The sequence below is a fragment of the Eptatretus burgeri genome, chromosome 2 (assembly GCF_056783735.1).
Source record: "Eptatretus burgeri isolate ZD-2024b chromosome 2, Ebu_testis_v1, whole genome shotgun sequence".
Lineage (NCBI taxonomy): Eukaryota > Metazoa > Chordata > Myxini > Myxiniformes > Myxinidae > Eptatretus > Eptatretus burgeri.
Window position 1 is genome coordinate 138,423,114 of NC_140962.1, and position 27,582 is coordinate 138,450,695.

At 44.9% G+C, this 27,582-nt stretch overlaps 1 protein-coding gene across 8 annotated transcripts in view; it reads left to right on the plus strand.

Annotated features, from left to right (window-relative positions):
* The window catches only part of LOC147033272 (receptor-type tyrosine-protein phosphatase gamma-like), a 176,220-nt gene extending 153,791 nt beyond the window's left edge, over window positions 1-22,429 (plus strand). For all 8 annotated transcript variants that reach the window (XM_085871474.1, XM_085871475.1, XM_085871476.1 and 5 more), the window contains 11 exons: window positions 786-920; window positions 1,101-1,345; window positions 1,497-1,632; window positions 2,649-2,795; window positions 3,591-3,681; window positions 9,104-9,180; window positions 10,091-10,219; window positions 15,586-15,732; window positions 15,925-16,067; window positions 20,338-20,473; window positions 21,167-22,429. In XM_085871474.1, coding sequence (XP_085727600.1) covers window positions 786-920; window positions 1,101-1,345; window positions 1,497-1,632; window positions 2,649-2,795; window positions 3,591-3,681; window positions 9,104-9,180; window positions 10,091-10,219; window positions 15,586-15,732; window positions 15,925-16,067; window positions 20,338-20,473; window positions 21,167-21,304 — 1,524 coding nt within the window. In that variant the 3' untranslated portion in view covers window positions 21,305-22,429. The remainder of the gene's footprint in view (window positions 1-785; window positions 921-1,100; window positions 1,346-1,496; window positions 1,633-2,648; window positions 2,796-3,590; window positions 3,682-9,103; window positions 9,181-10,090; window positions 10,220-15,585; window positions 15,733-15,924; window positions 16,068-20,337; window positions 20,474-21,166) is intronic.
* The last annotated feature ends 5,153 nt before the right edge of the window (window positions 22,430-27,582 follow it).

Here is a 27,582-nt window from a genome sequence, read left to right on the forward strand (position 1 = left end):
CTACTCGTGAAAAATGGATCCCACGCTTGAAAGAAACCCCGGACGACAATGGCCTTTGAGTAAACACACACTCTGGATGTGGGAAGCAGTACAACCACCGATTCACGGACGCTCGAGCCATTTTCACGGACAAGTGTGTCCATTGCCTAATTGGGAGAACGTTATCCCTTAACACGTGGACGGGAATCCAAATGATGTTTGAACAGATCCTGTGCAAATAATAACATTTTCATTCAGCAATTGCAGTTCCTGAAATGTGAACGAAGTAAATGATAGTAAATTTGTTGCACATTAATTGTTTTCTTTTTCTAATTCACTTGGAGGGATTACGAGTTGGTAGCGTTAACTCGACAGAGGCACCATTATGAATCGACCTCGATGTACGGGCCGGGTGTCGTTTGTACATCCAACAAGGCAGGTGGATCACCACCTCCTTGAAGGTCATTAATGAGCAAGCTGGAATATTTATAGACACTCAGATTGTGACATGGTGATGATTCTCCTGAGGGCTGAGACAAGCTTGGTTTCCCTGATGTTTACAATTGAAACCCTTACTGCTGCTGCCTTCGGTTGTATTTGAACCCACGACCTCGATCTCGCATGTCAGTCCGGTGGCCTCGCCACTAGGCCATGATATTGTACACTTACGAAGAAGTAAATGTTGCATTTTGGAGGGAAATTTGCTGTGGGTATGTGGCATGACCACAAAGTAAGCTTTTGAATCCCAAAATGTATACTCACAGGTAACTGCAGGAAGCTAAAAGTGCTGCCACTGTTTCCTCCAGAGGAAATGTGACCCTTACTGGCCGATGGAGGGCGGTGAGGAATATGGGACTGTGGTCGTGACGCTACGTGCCACTCGTACACTGGCCTGCTACACCGTGCGGCGTTTCACGTTACGTCTCACCAAGCCTCGCCGGGTGAGACAAATCTGTTCCCCACTGACAATTTTCTATGGAAACCTAAAATAACTTCAATAATGTCGTCTTCATCCTCAAAATTTAATGCCTGTCCACATGAAGACGTGCCTCAAGTTATAGTGCCGAAGCAAGAGTGTGACGGGTCCAATCAACTTTCCTTATTGCAATCTTGTTCAACAGGCAAATCAACGAGGAGTGGAGCGAACGGTCCTCCAATTTCAATACACCTCCTGGCCAGACATGGGCACACCCGAGCATGCTCTGCCTCTGCTTGCCTTCGTACGGACGACGGTGCAAGCAGCAGCACAAGCCGCAGCGCAGGCCTCGGTGCAGGCCACGCTGCAAGCCTCATCAAAGTCACAGACTCGAAGCAAGAAGAAGCCACGGGGTCGTGTGGGTCCAGGGCCTGTGGTGGTGCATTGCAGGTGAGCAGGCCACTGAGGGCTTATGGGAGTTATCGAGCTCATAAATGGAATTGTACTTTGTAGAAATAACTCATCAGGATACATACAACAGCCATGGCAGACAAATGTGGTGAGAAAGGAAACATTTATCGATTTGTTTGCTGTATTGCAGTGCGGGTGTGGGGCGTACAGGCACGTACATAGTCCTCGCATCGATGCTGCAGCAGATGAAGGAGAAGGGAACCATTGGTATCAAGGGCTTCTTGAAGCACATCCGCACACAGCGGAACTTCCTGGTGCAGACTGAAGTAAGAGACACACCTCCTCCACCAAGTCATCGTCATGGAAATGTGACTTCCATCGTGGCATATTGTCTCTGCCAAGAACCCCTCAGCATTATTATGCTCCGCTGATGAAAAGTGTTATCTCATTTTTGCCTGGGACATGCTGGTTTTAACGTGCCCGATCTTTCCGGACCCCGGAAGCTCGGCAGAGTTGAGCGTGGTTAGCATTTCAATGGGCCGCCTCTGTGGAATGCTTGGTGTTGGAGGATCTATTTGATTATACAAAACAAAAATAGCAATCGATACATAAAAATGATCTTCATCCAAAACATTTCCATCCGCACCAAACATCTCAACTGAGGATAATCAGAATTCTCAGAACAAGCCCTGGTATAAAAGACCTTAATAGGCCGCTACCAACCTCCATGGGATCCAAAATTCTTTACCTTTGACAAATTGCAGTGTGTATCAAGTGATTCCGTCTTGATGGGTATTTCTTAACACCAGGTTATGCTGCTTCCCCTCTCAGAGTGTGGTTATCGTCTGGGCAGCAGATTCTACAGACAACCGATCATGAACCATGCTTTATAACAGAGCATTGTGCTGTCAAACCAATTTCCTTGGCTATGGTTACAATCTTAATGGGTCGCCACTCCGACACAGGAAGTCAGGGCAGGAATTTGGAATTTGGCTAGGGTGCCGGCGATGGCTCACCTACTCTTTGCGAAGGACACCAGTTTAACGTCCATCTGAGAAGATATGACGGTGGGAAGGTATGCTGGTTATATTGCATGCACAGTTGTTTTTCTTTGAGTCATATTATTAAAGGATTGATAATTTTGATACATGATTTTTAGCATGAGCACTCCTCGGCCATTGTAAGGCCTGGAATTTGAGAGCAAATTTCCAGTGAACATCATTTTATCTGAGCTCGTAATGCACCGGATGACATGAGGTGGGTCCGTGCGATTTAATTGAATAATTTTTAAGTTTTCATCTTTTCTTTGCCACTGCTGTACGTACACTGTGCCGTCTCCCAGGAACAGTATATTTTCCTGCATGAAGCGCTGCTAGAGGCGGCTCGTTGCCACGAGACGGATGTTCCCGCTGCCAACCTGTCCACCTATCTGGGGCACCTCCTTGGTCCGAGCCACTCTGGGCAAACCCGTCTGCATCGACAGTTCAAGGTTCCACTCGCAAGTGCAGACCACACCTCTCGTTTCTAAACGATGTTATGTGGGTCAACACACAAGGTTTCGGAAAACTCGATAACTTTAAAGATTCCTTCCAGAATGTTTTTGTACTTTTACAGCATTATCTGTGTCAAGGAATCTGAAAGATATTTGTGGACTTTAAGCGACAGCATTTTTCCACTTCAGAGCGGAGCATTGAACTCCCACACCAACTTCTACCCTAATGGCCCCAATTATTCCCAGCTTCTCGTGGGTTCAGTCGGGCAGGGACTGTTTATCGCCTCTCACAAACTTGCTGGACAGGCCTGATATTTGACTGAAGGTGCAGGATTTTGTAATTTGTTCGGAGTGAAAGACACCATGTGATCTCTAACATCCAACAACGATTAGCGCCGGCATACGTGTCCTCTGGCTTAATGCCCATCGGAGGGACGGCACACAAGTTGATGCCTCGCCCTGTCTGCAGAACATCAGAATGACAGTTTATAGCTGTGTCAGGATTCGAACACCCATGATGGACATCTCAGAGGCGAGTACACATCCCTTTAAGCTCTCCTGCCAGCCCCTAGATTTTCCACGTTGGACCAGAGCATTGTACCTTGGAAAATATCTTCCTCAAGCTTCACACAAGGATTATGAAAGAATTGGGATGCCTGTCTGTGGGTTATGGTTGAAGGACATGATAAGTTGTGTAAACCTATGCAGATACCAAGGGCATAAAAACACCACGACGAAGGTTCACCCGATTGATTAATTTTTTTTTTCCGGCATTCTTTCTGGTTCTTCCAGGTATTGACAGAAACCCCAGCACATGTGCACTTTTCCAGCGCACAAAAAGAGTGTAACATCGGCAAAAACCGCAGCACGTCCATCCTGCCAGGTGAGGCCGTAAACTGGGTTCACTTAGGCTGAAGAGCCTTAGAGTAATGTTTACAGTGAAGTCGCTTATTCGGTTGCTCCTTATTCGAAAGAAGTATAACGAAATGTTTAAGCTTTTAAATCGAACAACATGTTTGTGGATTCATCATCAGTGCGATTGCCATTCGTAGCCGAAGACAGCAGTTCACATGAGAATGCGAACAACTTGGGAATGTGAATTTGTTTATCATGCCGAGGATGCTGCCTGCACAGTAACCACATTTCTGTGATAGCTCGTGGTGTTATGATGTAAAGGGATGTCCAAGAAGGATATCACTTCCGTGAACGCTTGCTCGATGGTGTGTGAACCAACAGCGCAGGTTTTTCCAAGGCAATTTCTCGACACTTCAATTTTCCCAGACATCCGTTCAGTCCCATTGGCAACCTTCTGTGTTTTATTTTTCCACGAACAGTCGAGAGTGCAAGGAACAAATCCTAATCTTCAATGTTGGCACGTTAACCCCCCACACGATTAACAAGCGCTTTTCATTCATTTGGATCTACTACCTTTTTACAACTTTTAATCCTTTTTCTGCTCTTTATTTTCCCCTTTTATTTAAATTTGTTTTATTGATCTTACCTCTCCTCCTTTTCCTCTTCTCTTTCTTACATTTTTAAATCCTCGTGGAGGATCTCGAAGTCTTACTCACGTTGTTGTTCTTCTTGTGGACTTTTTTGTTTCACAGCCTCCAGTTTTCATCGAAACTTCCTGAAACTTTGCATATATATGTAAAAATACCCTGCGCAGACATTAACCATCTCCGATTTTGGAAATTCCTTCTAGAAAAAAAGTTGTGATGTCAAAATATCTCCGCTAATGGAAATCGCCTAAAAAATTATCTCCGAAACTAGGCAAGTTTTTTTGAATTCTGTTTGCGGGAATCGAACGGTGCATTAGGAGAGATGAATTACCGCACATATGATACATCACTATGACGTCATATCAATTTTTATGATGTCATTCCTATTTTTTGACTTTTTTTTTTGTTTCACAACCCAGAGTTTTCATCGGATCTTCATGAAACTTGCCACGTATATGCAGAAAGCCCACGCGCAGGCAGTAACCATCTCCGATTTTGGAAATTCTTCGGAGAAAAAAAGTTGACATAATATCGCCGCTAATGGAAATCGCCAATACCATTATCTCCGAAACTAGGCAAGCCGTTTGAATTTTGTTTGCGTGAATCAAGCCGGGCATTAGCACAGATAATTTATCGCAAACCTGATACATCACAATGACGTCGTATTCGTTTTTATGACGTCATTATTAAGAGGACGAGGATCTTAGCTCATTTGAGCTTGTTCTTCTTCTCACCCCTCTCCTCCTTATCATCTTCACTTTTCCTCTCCACTTTGCTCTTCTGATTTTCTCCTCTTTGTTCTCTCTCCTTTTTTCTTCTTTTAAAAAAAATCTTCCCTTTTTGGGGGGCTCATTTTATTTATTTATTTATTTATTCATTCATTCATTCATTTCTTGCTTCTTTCACCTCCTAGATTTTTACCTCGCTGACACGAAGTGAATAGCGAGGTTAAGCAATTGGTTCACTTTGTCTGTGTCTGTCTGTCTGTCTACGTCAGTTTATGATCGAGGAACAACTTAATTTCAATTGAATGTTTTATTTTGACAACGAATTGGAAAAACGAACCTGTAGTTTAACAGTACTTTGGTTCTGAATTTGACACAGATAGGAGTGAGGTAATTAGTTTACTTTATGTGCCTGTCTGACAGTCGAACAAAATTGAAAATGATTCCAAACAGGAAACTTGCTGTGTTTAGGGATGCCATAAAAGACACAAACAACAGGCGTGAATAACTAAGACAACATATTAAATAAGGTGGTCTAAAAGACGCTGCATCAACGGCGGTAAATTTCCAATTTTTTTTTTTTGTACAACCTTTAAAATCTTTATTTTATTTCAATTGCTTTATGTACTTGAACAATGGAGAACACAAATTGCCTTTTTCCTTCTTTCAAAAACTTTTTGTTTAGCAGTACTTGGACAATATATTATGGCATTTTACGTCATCTTGACCAATCAAATTTGCTGCTCACAAATCCCGCCCATGTCCTTTTTTTTTTTCCCTCAAGACTGCGTGGGGTAAGGTGTTCTATGAACTCTCCAGTTCACTTTTTGTTTGTTTCCCTTTTATTCTCCCTTTTTGTTCTGAGTCCCAGTCCCCTTGGCCTTTAACTCCTGAATCCTGATCTTCACATTTGTGAGGTGTCAAAATTTGTCATTCCCACCCCTTGTGTGCATCCTGATCTGCGACATAGCTCGAACGCATGCATATCCCACCCTATATCAACATTTTCTGTTATTTCCGTCTCCCTCTTTTGCTCCGATGAAGTAGTAACCTCAGCTTCTTGCTTTCCACGGCAGTTAGCACACTTCAATCAATGTACTGTTGATTCCATCCACCATATCCAAGAATACCAGACCACGTGCTGTTTGAGCAGGAATTTGTGAAGAAGTTTTATTCACATCGTTTTGACAATATCCTGTTTCATTTGCCTTTCCTTATTCACCGAAAACAAAGAAGAACAGGAACATTTGCTGTGCCAGACCTCTGCCAATTAACAGATTTTAACTTTTTAGCCTCAAAATTAGTTTATTAAATATCTTAAGTTCCTTTATTGGTAAATATTGTCAGTACGATATCAAACCTGAGTGAGAGGTTATGTTCATATGCATGGTCAAATTCATTATATTTTAATTTTATTGCCATTTGTACATAAGATTCAATGACTTTCTGATCTTTCTCTTTAATTCCTCACTGACTGGTGCATTTATTTCTACAGGTGTTCATGCACACATCATAATGAATTGCTCAAATTTAAATTACAACACATTGTTCTCATGACTCACATGATTGTATATATAGCTCCACCATAGGTGAACTCGCACTGCACTTGTACTCGTGTCTGTGAGTCATGAGAAAGGAAGGGTAAGTGGCTTTGAAACCACGAGCATCATTATACAAGCATCATCATTCCATATGCAGCCTGTGGCTGCTGGTTGCATCATTGCGAGGTGTCCCCTGGTTCCAGTAAGCTGGTACTCATTTTGCTGACCTGGAAGGATGACAGGCTGAGTCAACCTTCTTGGTGTTATTTATCCGAACGACAGGGGCTCAAACTCAAGACCCTAAGATCTTAACCATTAAGCCAACACCAGACTATTAAAACAATGACATTATGTCACTAAGCGAGTCTAAACCTTTGGATGTGATGATAAACCATTCCTGAGTTTATATCTGGCTGCAAGAACACTCGCTCTTAACTATCTCCACAATGAGTCTGGCGTGATTGATAGTTACCTGTTTGAGTTTTAGTTGTGCATCCGCTAAACTAAAGGATAACTGAAACCAAACAACTTATGGTGAGTAAGTGCCACTCCAAGGAAACGCATAAACTTATAAACGTACAAATCCGATGACTCCATGCTTTAGAGCTCACTGATTAAACATCAGTTTGAAATGATTGGGCTGACTGATCTCTGATCATCAGTTTGGATCGAAACCCTCTCTCAGCGATGGTTGGAGGCTCAATCCCAAAAGGGATGTCAGGACCATCTCCCTGTGCATATCCCAGGTATTCCACACAGTCCAGCATCCTGCTTTGCTTACCAAGCTCTCTGCTTGTGGCATTCAAAGCCACCTTCATTCCTGGATTTCTGACTTCCTGCACCCACGGTTAACGTGTTGCTGTCAATGATATCCTCTGCTCCCCTCTCCCAGTGCTGGCTGGAGTTCCAAAGGCAGTGTTTTGCTCCTTCATGAGCCTCGATCCTGGAAAGAAAAAGAAAAAGCTGAATAATTTATATTTGTTGTTCAGAACTGCATTGATATTGTCGTGGCACTGGCGGTCCAAGGTTAATCCCCCCGACCCAAATTGTGCTGACAGGCGGTTAACACCGCCAGCCCAGATGGCTGAACTTCTCCCTTGGAAGCCTTCAGCCGAAACTCTCAGAGATTAATGCGTGCGTGCAGGAAGGGTGGGGTGCAATGGTGGAGGGCCGGAGGCACGGGGGATGGATGCACCGCACAGCGGGTTTATACTCGAACCCCACGACAAATACACGGATACAGTTACTTTAAATGAACACATTTAATGAAAATAGACAAATATTTACGAAGGACAATAATCAAGATAATAATAATAAATACGTGAGCTAAATTCAAGTCGAAGTCGAGGCGCCTCTACACATGGACTTAAATACAGACAAGGGGAAACAAAATAAAAGAAAATCCCTCCTTTTATTCTTGCACTTAGCTTGGCCCGGAGATTGTCTTTGTGGAACTTGGAATCAAGGCGCTTCTATTTGCACGTGTCGACGCGTGCAAAATGTTGCCAAATCGCTCCCTCGCAGCAGGACAAATGTATGTCAGGCAATTCGTGAGCGGTATTCAACACCAAGGCTCAGAGACCCCGTGCAGCCGCTTTGTGCGTCGATCGTTCTCACCGACACGCTATTTGACATACACGAGGCTCAGGTTCCGTTCCTCATGACAAAAGCAAGAGCCAAAGGCTAGCATCTTGCTTCACCATGTGAGCCAAGTCGCCTCAACATGAATTCAAGAATCATGCCGTTTTCTTCATGCGTCAAAGGAAAGCCAGCCATAAAGCCCTGTTTTTACAGGCCATCGACTAACTATGTTCTCTCTTGACCACGTGTGTCCCTCACTCCGCACTCAACCATTCCTCCTCCGAACTCAATTGTCACTCACTCACATCGCTGAACCCCCGTTTCCTCCAACGGGGTGTGGCTTGCTCCCACGAAACCCGGGAAGTCAGGGCCTCCACCTGCTGAGCTAGCTTCTGGCGTCACGCCCATCAATCATCAGTCTCGGGGGTGTGACTTCGCCCGCCGTCACCCTTGAAGGTGGGGCTTCTGCCTGCTCGGCACGTTTGGCTTGCTTGTGAATGTACAAACGTAGGAATAGGTTACAGGGGGGCAATTACATACTGGGGGAACTTATTCTTAATCCCTATCTATTTAACACCGCACCACCCCCCCATGTGGTGACATGTAACACTTAAGCCCACAGTTTCCCTACTTAATTACATCGAGATGTCTCCTACATGTCCACGGACCAAACAACTCTATTCAATCCTAACCTTCCTATTAAATTCCTCCATCTACCCCCACAACCGTAACAATATCATAGAGTGCTTTCCATTGGTGGAAATGTGTGTCAGTTATTGGAGTTTGTGTATAAGGGAGAGATCACTATCGTAAAAGGTTTTAAATTTTTTTTATTTCAGATACTCCATTTGATGACGTGCTTTTTCGAGAATCTTCAGCGGAAAGATCAAATAAGTGATTGGTTGATTTTAAAATGACCCCTTTTATTTTGATTTTGATCTTGGATGTGTGCACAGCGGAATCTTCACTCGTGGAACTGTCGACGTTGCCCAAGGAGGATGGTGCAGACTACATCAACGCCTCGTTTGTCATGGTACGGCGCGGCTCGACGCTACTTATCCATTGCACTCTTTTCGTGACAGATGTGCTGTTTATTTAAATGAACAGCAAATATTGAAAATATATAATCCTGGTCAGGTGCAAGCCATCCGGAGATCGATGAACAAAAAATAAACACTCGTCCAATTCCAATGAGATAATCCCTTTTGAAATGCCACTGGTTCATTGAGTAAGGTCGTTACAAAGCTCGCGAGGCTCTGAAGGGTTTAGAGCGATAAACATCAAGCCACACACTGGGTTTATCATTTACTTTGCTGTACTGTTCGTCATTGAATATTTATCACCTATAAGATGGAGCACTGATGCTGCGAAGCATTTCATGGCAAGAGATGCACCGTGAGCGTTGCCGTTGCCTCCCCAGCAGTAGTCAGGGCAGGGATTTGCCCGGCATACCAGCACGCGATGGTTCACTTTTTAAAAGTCACCGTGAGGTCCTTTTACGTCCACTAGGCAAGCACTCTCCCAAAAGATAGCTAACTTCAAATTGGAACTTGACCACGATGCCAGTGGTAACTCTGACTCTTCGTCAAAAGACACCATGCGATACTTAACGTCTACCAATTAATGTTGGCAGACCGGACACCCAGCGAGTTTATCATCCATCCGAGGGACATCACACTTTGTGATGCAATGCCCTGCCTGCGAAACACCTTTTCAACAATTTATAGTCAGCTTGGGAATCAAAACCAGACCAGACAGCTCAAAATCCAGTGCGCTACCTCTGCACCTTCCTGTCGGGACCGAAGATGAGTAAATCGATAGATTAAGATAATGTAATGTTGATACAGCATGTGATACAGCACATAATAGGACAAAATGACCTGTGTCAAAGTGTCCTTGTATAGTCTTCTGAAAGTGTTTTTTTTATTTATGGCATGTCCTAGGGTTACCGACATCTGCGTGAGTACATTGTGACACAGCTTCCACTTGCGCACACCATGAGAGACTTTTGGCGCATGATTTGGGAACACAACATCCAGCTGATCCTCATGCTGCCCAACGACAGTGATCAGGTCAGCCCTCCTTTCTGTGTAGCAAACAATACAGCCAGGCCTCCAATTTAACAAAAAACAAACAGATTGAAATTGCAGTTGAAACAAATATTTGTTTTCAAAATGAACATTAATATACCATCTCATCACTGCCAGTAGCGAAGTGATTTTCAATAGACATTTACATGCACATGCATCCACACATATATTGTTGCATGGAAGGGGATGGTTGGGGGGGGGATGTGGGGGTGGTGGGATTCATAGCGAGAATGTGTTAATAGTATGGATCACGTGCTCAAGTAGGTTAGATTTACACTTTTACTAGGGGCATGTCAGAGATAAGTTGTCGGCAATATGTGCACTGAGAAGTCGGTGAGCATCCATGATAAAGCAGTATAGGGGAAGGACATCTTCTCTAAGATTCTCCTCTCCACAGGCAAGGCCAGGTGAAGGGCTTAAGGTGAGTGACAATGGGCACATGAACATGCTGCATGCATGCCTTAGAGGTTTCTCACAGGCTGTTTGCAAGGATGACTGCACACCCAACTGTTTCGTGTGCTATAGCGAAGCCCCAGGACGTGGACGGAACACTTAATTATATGGTCATGCAACCAATAAATGGACCCGCCACATGCTTGGGGGCAGACCAAAATACCAATATAAGCCCACGTATGCATGCGCACAGAGACAGAGAGAGAGACAGACAGACAGACAGACAGACAGACAGACAGACAGACAGACAGACAGACAGACAGACAGACAGACAGACAGACAGACAGACAGACAATTCCCTGCCTTCTTCTTCACTCTACCCTCTTGGCTCTGGCTCTGCTGTTCGTTATCTACTGCTCTCTGCTGGGGAATCTTGAGTCCTGCACTCTGCATCCTAATGCCGTGCCAGCTCGTGTCCTTTACTTTGGTCCATTGCTTCTCAACTCGACCTGCGGTGCAGGAGTGCACGTAGAGCAACCGGGACATTGAATTGGAAACAGGCTCAAGCAGGGGTCATTCAAGCCCTCGCCTGTTTCATTTCCCTTGGCCGTGTAAGTCAGTATATTGATGCCATTTTGAGAGGAGTTAGTTATTTCATTTATTGCTGTATCAAGTACGTGTGATTTCCCCCTTACGTTTTTGTGTTTTGAGCGCTAGATCCGTTCTAATTATCAGCCTCTATTCCTCGCCCCCCCCCCCTCACATTCCTTTAATAAACAATTTTTAAAATAAGAAGTGAATTCCCACCTCTCAATTCCCCACGTGTGGGGAAAACAGCGGTTCAGCCATATTGAATGACTTTGGTGAGATAATAAATTTTAACAGAAGCTTCTGCTATTAGAGCATGGAAAGGAAAAGACGAGTGCTGTCTGCTCACAGTGACGTTTGTACAGGTCGTTTGGCCATTTGTGGAGGTTTGTGCCATTAATGAACCAGAAATACGACATTTTATTTTGGTATTTTCAATCCTATCCTAATACCGGGCGTAGTGGCGTGCACCTGTAATCCGGCTACTCGGAGGCTTGGGTTGGAGGATCGCTTGAGGACGGGAGCTCTGCTCTGCACTGGGCCGTGCTATGAGAGGGTGTAGGGCAGCCCAGAATCATGGCGAAACTCAATCCTTATCCGTGTGTCGTAAGAGGCGACCAGGGCTGCGTCAGGAAGGGCATCCGGCGTAAAACCTGTGCCAAATCAATATGCGGATCATAACGGATGATCCGCTGTGGCGACCCCTAACGGGAGCAGCCGAAAGAAGAAGAAGAAGAGGATTTCTATCCTATCCTACGATGTAAAATAAAGCAATGTCTGTGGGTCTGTTCCTTATAGAATCTAAAACGGCTTGGCCAACCTCCATCAAATTTTGCATTCATACTTGGGGTACCCAGGGTTAGTTCAATGGTATTAAATAACCCTCCCCCCACCCCCTCCCACGACCTGCGATTACTTCCCGTACACGTGGAATCGTGCAAGTGGTTTAACCAGTCACTCATGCCGGAAGAAGGGGGGAAGGGAGTATTACGGGTGCGAAACGATGCTATTTCTGAAAAAATTAATCCTCTTGCACCTGTAGGGCCACGATAAAAATTCTGGAGAAGATAAAATTTTAAGGTTTTGTCTTCAAAAAAAATATGGCTACCAGACCATGTGACCTAAGAGGGTTACATTTACACCCTTTCTTCCCCAAGGCTAGTAGATAATGTGCATGAAGTTTCACATCGATCTATGGAGCCATTTTGGAGAAGAAGATTTTAAAATATTTTTTGTTTTCAATCGAATATGGCCCGCCAAACCACTTGAACGATGATGTCATCAATTCGAATCTCTTGAACAATTTATGCATCGATCACCCTCAATAATTTTCACACTGATCGAATAAAAGTGTTCGACGCATTCAATTATGATCTCATCACAATGACACCGACTCTGTCATCATTAAACATCACTTATTCCCAACGGGGAGTACTACATGTGTGGCAAGTTTCAATTTTCTCCATGGGGCGGTTTCAGAGAAGAAGAAGTCCAAAGTTTTTTTTTTTTCCTTTTTTCCAACATGGCTGCCACGCCACGTGACCTGTGCTATTATAATTATCATTAAAAAAAAAATCTACATGAGTAGTCGCTCCTTCTACGGTGGAACCTGGAAAGGATTCAGTCCTCGTTGCATAAAATTCCGTGATCCTTTCGGAAAGATTCCCCTTAAGGTACACTATGATTTCTTCGAGAAGGATTTCCTTGACAGCTGTTGCATAAACAATCCTTAGGAAATCCTCACCCATGATGTTTAAAGTTGCACCGAAGAATTCCCCAAGGCTAGTCGATCATACCTGTAAAGTTTTGCTTCGATCTGTTCAGCCGTTTTGTCAAAGAGGATTTTTGAAGGGTTTTTTTTTTCTTTTTTCTGTTGACCAATTTATCCCGAGATGACCCTCAATAATTTTCAAACTGATCGGATATAGCGTTCTATGTGTCGTATTTTACCAGGATACCACTTTACTGATGACATCATGGTTAACAACACTTATTCTCCATGGGGAGTACTTGCCAGAGCCCAAGTTTCAATTCTCTCCACTAGAAGCACCCACTCTCTACGGGAGCCATCAAGGGGGTCATGTTATTATATTTATGCCTATTTTACTCCAAGGGGTCCCAGGATTACACACCCAAAAAATGGTTGCTATCGGTTCAGCCATTTTTTGCGGTACCTGGGAACAGACGGACGGACGGATGGTGAATCACAGTAAGATGGTGTGGTTTTGGAGATAGAGGTCCAAAGGTTTTCCTTTTTTTTCCAACATGGCTGCCACACCCCATGACCCGATGATGTCATTGTTATCATAAAACTTTCGACATGAGTAGTCGCTCCTGTGAAAAATTCCTGTCGATCTGACAAGTGGTTGCAGAGAAAATGAATTTAAAAGGGAATAAACCTGAAAAATGGCCTCCGCGGTTGAAGTATCCTTAGTGTAATTCACAGACCGGTGTTTTTGTGTGTACATGTTTGGCACGGTACTCCTTCTACAGTTCTGGGCTGATTACATCCAGACTTGCTGCATTGGATCAGCATGACCACAAATAATGTGTAGGGGTGTTTTTATCTTTGCCGGTGGTCTTAGGGTGGTAGGGTGGTGGGGGGGGGGGAGGGTGGACGCAAATTCTCTGTGTGAATGTGCATCAAGTAGCACCACCTCCAGGTTTTCCCTGGTATTACAAGTCTCAACCATTCACAGTACAGTGAGGTGTTTTCAATTACGAGCACGTGCCCATATGTGTGTGGCCGTACGTGCAAAAAAAAAAAAAAAGTTCAAACCGCGAACCTGAAACAACAACCACACAGGCCGTTCCTTCACTCTCGCGTGCCCGTACGTGTGTCCGTATGTGCGTGGCCGTACGTGCAAACCCCCCCCCCCAAAAAAAACTTTCAAACCGCGACCAAGAAACAACCACACAGGCCGTTCCTTTGCTCTCGCGTGCCCATACATGCGTGCCCATACGTGCAACCCCCCCAAAAAAACTTTCAAACAACCACACAGGCCGTTCCTTCGCTCTCGTAAACGACGACTGAATTGGGGCATCATGTTTATCTATAAATGCGCATAAGAAATCGAGAAATTATTAGAATACAGTAAGTCATCACTATCCGGAAGTGGTGCGTGCCCGTACGGAATGTTCACATGCATTCCACGAATTATCTTTTGCATTGAAGTAACAACTGCTGTGATACTTACACACACAGAGTTAATTAAAATCCAAATTAAAATCAAGTTTACCTCCCCGTCTTTGCTTGCCATGACATTCGCTGCCATTGACCATTGCCACTCCTACGCCACGGTAACTAAGGCACCGATCCCCATCGTAACCGGCACGGCACGTGACGTCACCGTCGGCCGGCCGTGCACCGGCCTACGCAGCAATGTGTCCTTTCATTGGTTGGTAAATAAATGGCCATAACTTGGGAACCACTTGTCCGATTAATATCAAACCTTGAAAAGGCACATCCACAGGTCCCCAGCAATATAGCTGGCAAGTTTCAATTACATCAGACCAGTGGTTGTCGAGAAACAGCGGACAGACACACACACACACACACACACACACACACACATTGCTGGAATTATAGATAGATAATTATCAGTAGGTATGTTTTTGCTTCATGCACGTAACCCGGGGGCGGGGGGGGGGGGGGTTGCGTATACAGACCTGTCAGTTGCTTATCCACCTTTACAAAATAAAGGTATGCATCAAAAAAATGCATTGCATGCTTGGAACCACATCGTCTGTCGTGTTTATTATCCTCATCCGGTCTTTTGTTGACACACAAGGGCGGGTAGAGAGGGTTTGGGAGCGGAAGAGGTTCCAAATAATTATGAGCCTAAACATCCATGTTTCATATAATATGTATTCGGCCATTAATCTTTTGAACTCCTGGCATATTCACAAATCACACTTAACACACCTGAGACCTAATGATTGCAAAGGGTGTGTGTGTGTGTGTGTGTGTGTGTGTGTGTGTGTGTGTGTGTGTGTGTGTGTGTGTGTGTGTGTGTGTGTGTGTGTGTGTGTGTCACCTGCCCTCCGATTTAAGAGTGAAACAATGGAAAACACAAGTTGCTGAACCTAACCCCCCCCCCCTCCACATCCTCCATTCCCCCAGCCATCTCTCCCTACCCTCCCCCAACAAACCTTCAATGTGTTTATTGATGCAATAATTATTTGTCTTCAGCAAATTATGCTTGAAAAGCCATGATTTTGCAATGTCTGCACTCTTTGAAATAACCACTTGTCATCGTCAAACTGCACTCGCCGCCTTGACGTGGTAAATTCAGTGCCTTAACCCCCATGGCCTGTGCTTTTGAAGTTACCTTACCCATGGTGCTATTCGATTTCGTGCATGACAGGAGGACAGTGAGACGGCATACTGGCCGCGGAGAGAGGATACGATGGCATTCGACGGATTCAGGATCACCACGGTAAACGAGGATCGTCTCTGCCTGTCTCATGAGGAGAACGTGATCATAAGAGATCTCATCCTTGAGTCCACTCAGGTACTGATACTTTTATATGTTGAGGCCTCTGTACTAAACTTGTTTAATGAAGCCCTGCTCGTATGACTCTCACTATTGGGTAACCGTAAATCGATAACTCAGTAACGAAGACGCTCACAGCTGATTGCACCATTTGAAAATCTGACGTGTGCGCGACCTACATGTAATCTCGCGCACTCAACCCTCCAATAGGACGACTACGTGCTCGAGGTGAGGCACCTGCGTTGTCCACGCTGGCCTGACCCCGATGGACCTCTGAGCGGTGCCTTTGAGCTGGTACACCTCGAATGGCAGGAGGCGGCCAGTCGTGAAGGTCCGGTTGTCCTTCAGGATGAGTGAGTTGAGCAAAAATCACCGAAAAGTTTTATCAAAATGCATCAATGTCAGTCGCAATTGTAGCTGGAAGGTTGTTCCTCCGCACACGCGAAGCGAAGAACGGGGTTAATTGTTACGGTATTTCATTCCACATTACTATTGTTGTGGAGCTTGTTTAACAACAGCTTCACCTAAACCATACATTTCTTGCTTTTTTATTTTTTCATCTCTTTTACTCTATTTCTCTCTTTCGTTATATTGTATCTTTCTCGAAGGAGAAGTGAATTCTTGTGGAAGGTTTTCTGTAAGGCTCACTTGGTTGTGCCTGGATGGCTTTGAGGGTAGTGGAGTAGTGGCTGAAACCCAAGTCCTGTTCGGGTTCCTCCTGATGACTCCATCTTTGCTTTATGCTTGTACGGGTTTCTCCTGATGACTATATTTGCTTTGTGCTTGTCCGGGTTCCTCCTGATGACTCCATATTTGCTTTATGCTTGTCCGGGTTCCTCCTGATGACTATATTTGCTTTGTGCTTGTCCGGGTTCCTCCTGATGACTCCATATTTGCTTTGTGCTTGTCCGGGTTCCTCCTGATGACTCCATCTTTGCTTTATCCTTGTCCGGGTTCCTCCTGATGACTCCATCTTTGCTTTGTGCTTGTACGGGTTCCTCCTGATGACTCTATATTTGATTTGTGCTTGTCCGGGTTCCTCCTGATGACTCCATCTTTGCTTCATTCTTGTATGGGTTTCTACTGATCACTCCATCTTTGCTTTGTGCTTGTCCGGGTTCCTCCTGATGACTCCATCTTTGCTTTATGCTTGTCCAGGTTCCTCCTGATGACTCTATATTTGCTTTGTCCTTGTCCGGGTTCTTCTGACGACTCCATATTTGCTTTGTGCTTGTACGGGTTCCTCCTGATGAATCCATTTTTGCTTTATGTTTGTCCGGGTTCCTCCTGATGACTTCATTTTTGCTTCGTGCTTGTCCGGGTTCCTCCTGATGACTCCATATTTGCTTTATGTTTGTACGGGTTCCTCCTGATGACTCCATCTTTGCTTCATGCTTGTCCGGGTTCCTCCTGATTTCTCCGTTTTTGCTATATGCTTGTCCGGGTTCCTGCTGATGACTCCATTTTTGCTTTATGCTTGTACGGGTTTCTCCTGATGACTCCATATTTGCTTCGTGCTTGTCCGGGTTCCTCCTGATGACTATATTTGCTTTGTGCTTGTCCGGGTTCCTCCTGATGACTCTATATTTGCTTTATGCTTGTCCGGGTTCCTCCTGATGACTCCATCTTTGCTTTGTGCTTGTCCAGGTTCCTCCTGATGACTCCATCTTTGCTTTATGCTTGTCCGGGTTCCTCCTGATGACTCCATCTTTGTTTTGTGCTTGTCCGGGTTCCTCCTGATGACTCCATCTTTGCTTTGTGCTTGTCCGGGTTACTCCTGATGACTCCATCTTTGCTTTATGCTTGTCCAGGTTCCTCCTGATGATGCTATCTTTGCTTTGTGCTTGTTCACTTTCCTCCTGATGACTCCATTTTTGCTTTATGCTTGTCCGAGTTCCTCCTGATGACTCCATCTTTGCTTTATGTTTGTACGGGTTCCTCCTGATGACTCCATCTTTGCTTTATGCTTGTACGGGTTTCTCCTGATGACTCCATTTTTGCTTTGTGCTTGTCCGGGTTTCTCCTGATGACTCCATCTTTGCTTCATGCTTGTACGGGTTTCTCCTGATGACTCGATTTTTGCTTCGTGCTTGTCCAGGTTCCTCCTGATGACTCCATCTTTGCTTTGTGCTTGTCCGGGTTCCTCCTGATGACTCCATTTTTGCTTTATGCTTGTACGGGTTTCTCCTGATGACTCCATCTTTGCTTTATGCTTGTCCGGGTTCCTCCTGATGACTCCGTCTTTGCTTTGTGCTTGTCCGGGTTCCTCCTGATGACTCCATATTTGCTTTGTGCTTGTCCGGGTTCCTCCTGATGACTCTATATTTGCTTTGTCCTTGTCCGGGTTCTTCTGACGACTCCATATTTGCTTTGTGCTTGTACGGGTTCCTCCTGATGAATCCATTTTTGCTTTATGTTTGTTCGGGTTCCTCCTGATGACTTCATTTTTGCTTTATGTTTGTACGGGTTCCTCCTGATGACTCCATCTTTGCTTTATGCTTGTACGGGTTTCTCCTGATGACTCCATTTTTGCTTTGTGCTTGTCCGGGTTTCTCCTGATGACTCCATCTTTGCTTCATGCTTGTACGGGTTTCTCCTGATGACTCGATTTTTGCTTCGTGCTTGTCCAGGTTCCTCCTGATGACTCCATCTTTGCTTTGTGCTTGTCCGGGTTCCTCCTGATGACTCCATTTTTGCTTTATGCTTGTACGGGTTTCTCCTGATGACTCCATCTTTGCTTTATGCTTGTCCGGGTTCCTCCTGATGACTCCGTCTTTGCTTTGTGCTTGTCCGGGTTCCTCCTGATGACTCCATATTTGCTTTGTGCTTGTCCGGGTTCCTCCTGATGACTCTATATTTGCTTTGTCCTTGTCCGGGTTCTTCTGATGACTCCATATTTGCTTTGTGCTTGTACGGGTTCCTCCTGATGAATCCATTTTTGCTTTATGTTTGTTCGGGTTCCTCCTGATGACTTCATTTTTGCTTCGTGCTTGTCCGGGTTCCTCCTGATGACTCCATATTTGCTTTATGTTTGTACGGGTTCCTCCTGATGACTCCATCTTTGCTTCATGCTTGTCCGGGTTCCTCCTGATTTCTCCGTTTTTGCTATATGCTTGTCCGGGTTCCTGCTGATGACTCCATTTTTGCTTTATGCTTGTCCGGGTTCCTCCTGATGACTCCATATTTGCTTCGTGCTTGTCCGGGTTCCTCCTGATGACTCCATCTTTGCTTTGTGCTTGTCCGGGTTCCTCCTGATGACTCCATCTTTGCTTTGTGCTTGTCCGGGTTCCTCCTGATGACTCCATCTTTGCTTTATGCTTGTCCGGGTTCCTCCTGATGACTCCATCTTTGTTTTGTGCTTGTCCGGGTTCCTCCTGATGACTCCATCTTTGCTTTGTGCTTGTCCGGGTTACTCCTGATGACTCCATCTTTGCTTTATGCTTGTCCAGGTTCCTCCTGATGACGCTATCTTTGCTTTGTGCTTGTTCACTTTCCTCCTGATGACTCCATTTTTGCTTTATGCTTGTCCGAGTTCCTCCTGATGACTCCATCTTTGCTTTATGTTTGTACGGGTTCCTCCTGATGACTCCATCTTTGCTTTGTGCTTGTCCGGGTTCCTCCTGATGACTCCATCTTTGCTTTATGCTTGTACGGGTTTCTCCTGATGACTCCATCTTTGCTTCATGCTTGTACGGGTTTCTCCTGATGACTCGATTTTTGCTTCGTGCTTGTCCGGGTTCCTCCTGATGACTCCATCTTTGCTTTATGCTTGTACGGGTTTCTCCTGATGACTCCATCTTTGCTTTGTGCTTGTCCGGGTTCCTCCTGATGACTCCATATTTGCTTTTTGCTTGTCCGGGTTCCTCCTGATGACTCCATCTTTGCTTTGTGCTTGTCCTGGTTCCTCCTGATGACTCCATCTTTGCTTTGTGCTTGTCCGGGTTCCTCCTGATGACTCCATCTTTGCTTTGTGCTTGTCCGGGTTCCTCCTGATGACTCCATATTTGCTTTGTGCTTGTCCGGGTTCCTCCTGATGACTCCATCTTTGCTTTGTGCTTGTCCTGGTTCCTCCTGATGACTCCATCTTTGCTTTGTGCTTGTCCGGGTTCCTCCTGATGACTCCATCTTTGCTTTGTGCTTGTCCGGGTTCCTCCTGATGACTCCATCTTTGCTTTGTGCTTGTCCGGGTTACTCCTGATGACTCTAATGCGGTATTTGATTTTCCGTTTGATTATTATGCATGAATAAATAAATGTGAAGACAATGACTTCCCTTGCAAGGAACTTCAACGCAGAAGGCCAAAGGCCCACCAAGCCTGCGCAATGGTTGTCAACCTATGGTTGTTTGTCCATGCTCTGTCCTTTTTTAAAAATGCTGAATGTCAAACAAAGAAGCAGCACGTACCGTTTTTGTCTTTGGTATGACTCGGCCAGGGTTCGAACCGCTGACCTCCCAGACTCGGAGCGGACACTCATCATTTTGCCACCGAGTCTGTTGAAGACATGAAGAAATTGCGTCGAACACCATGAAATGTCAAGAAATGAGATGGTGTCTGTTTTTTTTTTTTAAACTTCATGGTGTAGGTTTTCTTTTTCATTTGGAGCTAACTTGTGTTGCATGCAGGTTTGGTGGAACTACGGCGGGCACGTTCTACGTGCTTAGCATGCTCGCGAGGAGACTCGAGGAGGAAGGCAGTGTGGACATGTACCGTGCGGCACGCACTCTGTACCTTGCTCGGCCTGGAATATTCTCCGACCCCGTGAGTTTGTGTCCCTACACATACATACACAAAAGTAGAACTCCTCCAGGCTGAACAGCTTACGTTTTGTATCCCAAAACAGGGATTTTTGTATCCCTTCACAAGCAAGACTACAGTTCTTCATTCCCCTTCCACCAAAATGCTCAAGGAAAAACCACTGAATATCTATAGGTCCTTGTAATAATTCCTGTTTGTGGCATGAACCCAAACCTACCGATCTTTCTATGCCAAATCCTTTTGGGAACTTATACAAAGGCCTTCTGCACCATTGGTATTTCAAGGCAGGTGGAGGGTTTCCAAAGAATGTCTCTTTCCTCCTGGCAGCAGGTTGTTTGGCCTTTGATTTTATACAAGCTCACATGTGACCTTGCTCCTCGTAGCCTCCTACTTGTGACCTCTCAAAGCCACCCTGGGTTGCACCTGTTCTTCGATTGAACGCTCATATAATGTTCTTCGATAAGTTTTTCATAGTTACATTCGCACACATACAGTAAATGCCATTTGACTTACACCCAATACGAAGACGTCATTAACCGTTTAACGTAAAGCCTGCACGATCACTTTCTTTTGGAAATATGCTCGACTGTGAAATGTCTGACTGTCCAAATAAATCCTCCAGATGTAAGTAGAATGTGGATCTCAGGCTTGCATGTGATTTACGTCCAACGCTCCTTTTGACATCTGCCTCATCAGGAGCAGCTCCGTTACCTGTACGCCGCTGTGCAAAGCCTGGTGGACACGCGCGACAGCTGGGGAGCGAATGAGCGAAACGGCACATTGGCACCGGCGGAAGAGTTCACAGCAGAAGAAAGCATGGAGTCCCTCGTTTGAGCCGGCTGTGTCCATTACTTGTACCCACACCATGTTCTTGAATTCACCCCAACTTTGGATCCACTTCTTCGTATGCAGTGCATGACTGCGAGTAGCGTCATTTGTTGGAGGGCGTAGCTGTGCCACTGATGCAGTGCCACTGTAGGTTAGAGCAGGATTTTGTAATTTGTCCAGGGTGCCTACTCTTCGAGAGGGACACCATGGGATCTTTAACGTCCACCAACTAATGTCGGCAGCCGGGAAGCCCAGTTTAACGTCCATCAGCTTAGAGGCCGGTGCGCATACCTCCTTTGGCCATCCTGCCAACCCTTAGGATCCATCGAGATCACGCCACGGCGACTGCAGTGCAGGAGCCGGAGATAAATGTGGCTCAGACTTCACTTTCAAACTCAATTTTCGAGATGTAATCCATCAGATGGAGCTGGGAATTTTGTAAATGGATTAAAGCACTAAATTCCAAATCCAGATCGCCTCGCATGCATGTACATACGACGAACCCCACAAGGAGTAGTTTCTCGAAATATTTATATAGTCGCAAGTTAATTTTCCTGTTTTTTTTTTTTTTAATATCGTGTGTGAAGGTTTTACTGCCGTGATGCTTTGCAACTGTGATTGTGCAAGAGATGCGGAAAAGCCTTCGGAAGGTCCACGCCGCGGAGGATCGCTCCCCGATCTTTTGATCACCACCCCCCAGTCAGTCAATTCCATGCTCCTCGTGTTGCATGGTTGAGCCGACCTGGTTTTGTACTCTCTTTCGAAGCGATCACCCGAAACCACCTAGACGTTGAACATTTTGCACCGAGTGGGAAATCCTTTTTTGGATTAGCAAAAAGCACCTTTTTTGAAGTTTCCACCATTTTTGTTTATTTCCATGACGTGGGGTGAAGACTCGTTTTTGATAGTTATTTTGCTTGCACTGTTAACTAAAGTATTGTTTTTTTTAATTTTTTTTGTTTTTTTAGAACTTAACAAAAGCGGTTGTTTACAATAATCATCCAAGCATCATAATGTTTTGGTATAATTGTTAGATCGAAATGATGTGTGATAGAGAAAAAGTTTCACACCGTCACGTGACATGCATATTTAATTTTTGTAACCACTTCAAAAATAAAACTCCAAAACTAAGCGTCCTTTTTTGAGGTACTTGTTTTCAAGTACACCTGTGAAGGACAATTGTGATCGTCGTGAAACCTGTCCAACAAAGGGTTCAGGACTGCTTCGTTGGTTGTACAAAGAAACTGCTGATGTTTTGAATTTGTCAGCAGGTATTCACACGAGAAAGCCTGATGGTGTTAACTGGTGTGCCACCGGTTGTGCCACAAGCTCATGTATTCCAGTTTCCCTCCCCCTCCCATTTATGATTATAATTGATTTGATTTTGATGTAACGTACTTTTTACAAAGCGTTAGTGGTACGAAGCAGGTTCTTAGCAAGGAATTCTACCGGGTGGTTTACCTTTGCCTTTTCAGCGTTGCTTGTCTGGCAAGCAAGGAAGCAGCTCGTACAATTTTTTTTGAAAGTCTTTGGTATGTCTCGGATGTGGTTTGAACTATAATGGTCTAACCATTACAGCACCAAGTCTGTTTATGGTTATAACCCCTCCCACGCCCCACCCCCCTTTATTCATCCCACTCCCTCCCCGTATGTGCACGATCCCAATTCTACCACCCTCCTCTTCCCCTAGTCAATCGGGACCCAAGGGACTTTTAGGAGCTTGAAGGATCACGCTGTGTGACAATTAACGAGGTGGTGGTCCTCCGCACAACTGTAAAAAGGTTCAGTTAGAGCAGGACGAAGAAGTAGGATGGCAATTAGTGTCAAACGGTTGTTCTACAAGGGACTAAGTCATGAAAGATCTGTCACACACAAATCATGCATACCCATGCAGATACAGGTAGTGGACAAAAAAAGTGGAATCACCTGGGTAAGTGAGGGACACCAAGCAACACACTCCACGTAGGTGTGGCTCACGTGTTAATTCAGCAAATAACTTGTAAGTATGCTTAGTTAGGGTCATGAATAAAAATGCTGCGCAGGGCCTGGTTGTCAATAATTATGGCTGTAAGAGGAACGACCCTCCAATGCCCCCGTAGTGTATGTCATTGTGTAATTTGGTCAACTTTTCATATAGAATCTGGAAACTTGTAATTTTTCACTTCCTGTGTTTACAGTCAACATAAAAACAGCTGTTTCCAATTTTTTTTTTATTCATAAGCAGTCACCAAAATCCAAAATTTGAGAAACCGCCTTATTTTACCCATTATAGCACATTCAGAGATAATAAAAAATATCTGTTCAGCTAAATTTAACCCAGTTAGGCATTATTTACGAACCCCCCAAAAGATGACGGTCAAATATGCACAAAAAGGACATTCTGTAGTACCGAGAACATACAATTTGAATGGATGTGCAAATACAAAACACAAAGATGCTTCGGCATATATAATTATTTAGTCATCCAAGTCCTCATTTTCCTCGTCATCGCTTGAATTCCCATCAATTGCGACATTGTTGCATGTGTCTTCAGCTCCTTCACACTTGCAGAGCTCTGTACAGACTAGATGATGTGCCTTACAAGAGCACCGTCCACTGCACTTACTGGCGGCACAGGAACACTTCACAAGTTCCACCACAGCCTCCGGTGCTGCTGGAACTTTTGAGACAACTGGGACATAGTGGCCGTCCTCCAGTTGTCGCCATCCCAGAGTAACAGGATCCAGTAGAATTGGTACAGCTAAATCTTGCAACCATATGTTGGCTTGTAGGTGTGCGTGCAATATATGCTCAGTGATACATCCTTGAGTCGGAAGTAGCTTCTCCACACCTTGGTTACCCTTCAGCTGCTTGAACATGTGCCACTTCAGACGAACAGCTGACACACAAACTTTTCACATCCAGACAACACCCCTGGTGATGGGTACACGACAACACCAAGTCCAGCAAGAGCACAGATAACATCTTCGCCTGCCTTCATGAAGACTTTGAAGCATGATGACTTCCCCTTTCCTTTGATGTGACCAGTGGAATCACTACCAGTGAGTGCATGCAATCCTGGCAATGCTGCTGCTCTTTCTGCACCTAGAGCAACATAGATGGGCTTGAGTTTGATTTTTCGTCGTCCATCTCCAGTGCCCATGATGATAACACTGTCCGCCTTCAGATCAGGTGCTCTTCGCAGAGCAAGCACGAGCACATCAGTATCACAAGAATATATGTGCACAGTATTGCCCAGATGATTCACTGCCACTGCATACGAGATCAACAGTGTATCGGCTTCCTCTTGTGTATTCGGAATGCTCACCATGTTTGGCTGGGAAGAAAGGACGCCTTTCTGCGTGTGTGTGGTGATCGGCACCTTGCACAATCGAACAGCTTTTTGTGCAAGATACAACACAAGATTGGCTTTTGTTTCCTTAGTGCTCAGAAATGACTTGAAGTCTTTAATGCATGTAGTGTCGTCTACTTTGCCACCGGTATTATCATCTATCATCGGTATTGCCACCGGTAGGGGTATTTGAGGAGGGTAGACTGTCTCCAGCACACTCAGGCTCACGCTTCAGAAGTTGCCACCATTCAGTTATACACTGCTTGTGATGCACGATGTCCTGTGACAGTGCATCATTGTCAGATATGACATTACCATAGTTCACTTTCCACTCTGGGTTGTTGCAGTGTTGCACTATATCATGTATCAGAGTTCCAATATTTCCTGACCGGCATTCGTGCAAAACATCTTGAACTTTGCCTTGGCAGAAAAAGCACTTACTTTTATCGTAGTTCATGGATTTTGAACGAGTGTGCCTTCCTGATACTGACGGTTCTTCAGGTTCTCCATGGTGCGATGAGGTAGCTGGTCTCCCTATGGTTCGTTGAAGAAGACACATCGGATGTTGCACAGGCTAGCTTATATCGCTTTTCATCACGTTTTATATGTTCTTTATCGGTGCTTGCCACGTAGCATGTTCTGTGCCACACAACATGCTTATCACTTAGATCACCTGCTGTCAAGTCCCCGATTTTTTTACTGACTGTAATGAACTTACTGTTCCCAAAACTCGCTCTCAAACGAACCGCCGTCAAGAATTTGTCGTACGTTGAATGTTCCTCAGATTGTGGTGCTTCTTTCAATTGCTCTTGTTTGGAGCTCTGACACTTTATGCATAGTTTATAGTTTATTTCTGCGCGCGCCCTTTTCTCCGGGGGTTCTTCGCTCTGTGCCATGACTTATCTGAAAAGTGAAAAAACGCAAGTTTCCAGATTCTATATGAAAAGTTGACCATTGTATGAATTGCTACATAACAACATACACCACCATCTGCAGAGCAGGTGTGGTCGCCCAATGGTTCGATAAGCATGACTGTTGTCCATGCGTCATGGCCTTTTCAATCACCAGATCTGAACCCAATTGAGCATTTACGGGATATTCTGGAAGAACTACTGAGACAGCGTTGCATCTGTTATCACCTCCAGGAAACACGAGTGAGTTGATTGAATTTCTCATGGAAGAATGGTGCCACATCCCTTCTGCAGAATTCCAGACGCTGGTGGCGTTGATGCCACAGCGCATACAGGGCAGGGTGTACTGGCCGCACATGCTGACCCGACGCCCCATTAAGTGACTTTACATTGTTGTTTCCATTTTTTTTTGTCCACGACCTGTACCAGACAATACAGGACTACCTTTAGCATGAGACAAACACAGCCATCAACAATGGGTGAAGTACCTTCCCGAACACACTGGATGCTGGCAATTCCATTTCGTGGAGTCACTTTTCTCTCAAGTCTGCAGGCATTTTAACATGAAATATCGTCTCACCCTTCCTACCATGGGATGCAAACCCTGCGGTTTATCCGTGCTCTATCATCCACAGAAAATGTTTCGTGTCAAGCAAGGAAGTAGCACAAACGATTTTAAAGCCTTTGCTATTACTCAACCAGGGTGAGCATCAAGCCACTGAAGCTTGTTGAATTCATGTTTGAGAAACTTCTGCAGTCTTTGCTTGCTGTATTGCATAACAGGTTGTGAAAATCCTTGGATGCTGGAAGCTTATCTAATGTCTTCAAACACACATTTCTGGAGCCATTGCTCGACGATGGGGTTGTTACATGTCGCTCGTGCTCACTAAGATTGTGATTTCTACATCATAGGGGTGATTCACAAACACAATTTGGCTTGCATGTGGATGCCTCCCAAGAACAATGGAGAACAATTTCTTTGCATAATCACTCCCCATACGAAGGTTGTCCTGTCTGGTTTCTCGCGATCTTCCGCAGATGGAGAAGCTCGTCGCCAAACGAAACCCATATCGACTAATCAGGAACTGGAACAATGGACTGCTTGTGGAGTTTCTCGACTAATTTTGATTTCTGGACTTTCTTCATGGTGCCATTAATGTTGACTATTGGCAGGCACTCGTCATCACATCACCTGCGTGAGGATACATTTCTCTTCAGCCGTCTGTGCCAGCTAGATGACTGATGCCATCGCTTGGTTTTCCATAGCATGTGTCTTTGTCACTTTGGTTGGTATTGCATCCTTACTCGCAGGTGGCTTGCTGAAACGACACCTTGAACTTCTGTGGATTGCAGCATCGAAGGGTGTATTATCTGAAAACATGCGATCACTGAAGAACTGTTCCACTTTTCTTTCACTGTCTTCATGGGCACTTTAAAAATCACAAACAAGTTCATCAGAAGCAATAACTCCAGATTCTCGAGATCTCAGTTATGGTTCTCCAAATCAAACGGATCAGAGTCAAACTGTGATACAACTGTCTAGGTCCAACGATTGACCGTATCCTTGCTCTTCGTGTCCTCACCGAACGCAGACGAGAGTTTCGGCAGGGGCTGCTTGCAGCTAATGTTGATCTCTGTAAAGCGTTCGATTCAGTGAATCAGGATGCCCTCTGGAGGATTCTTGGTCTTCGTGGTGTGCCACCAAAACTGATCGATCTGATGTCTGAACGATACTCTTGCACTGAGAGTGCTGTGAGATGTGGTGGTACCATCTCTGACTTATTTTCAATTGTTACTGGAGTTGGTCAGGGGTGTGCACTGGCCCCCACGCTTTTCAGCACCTGTATGGACTGGATTTTAGGGAGGATGTTGGAGAGATCAACCTGTGGTGCATCATTTGAGAATGACAAGATCTCTGACCTTGATTTAGCAGATGATGCAATCAATTTTGCGGAGATACTGGATATCCTAAAGGGAGCTCTCGAGGTGCTGAATGAGGTTCGAGGTTCAAAACTAAGATCCAGGCTTTCATCAACATCTGA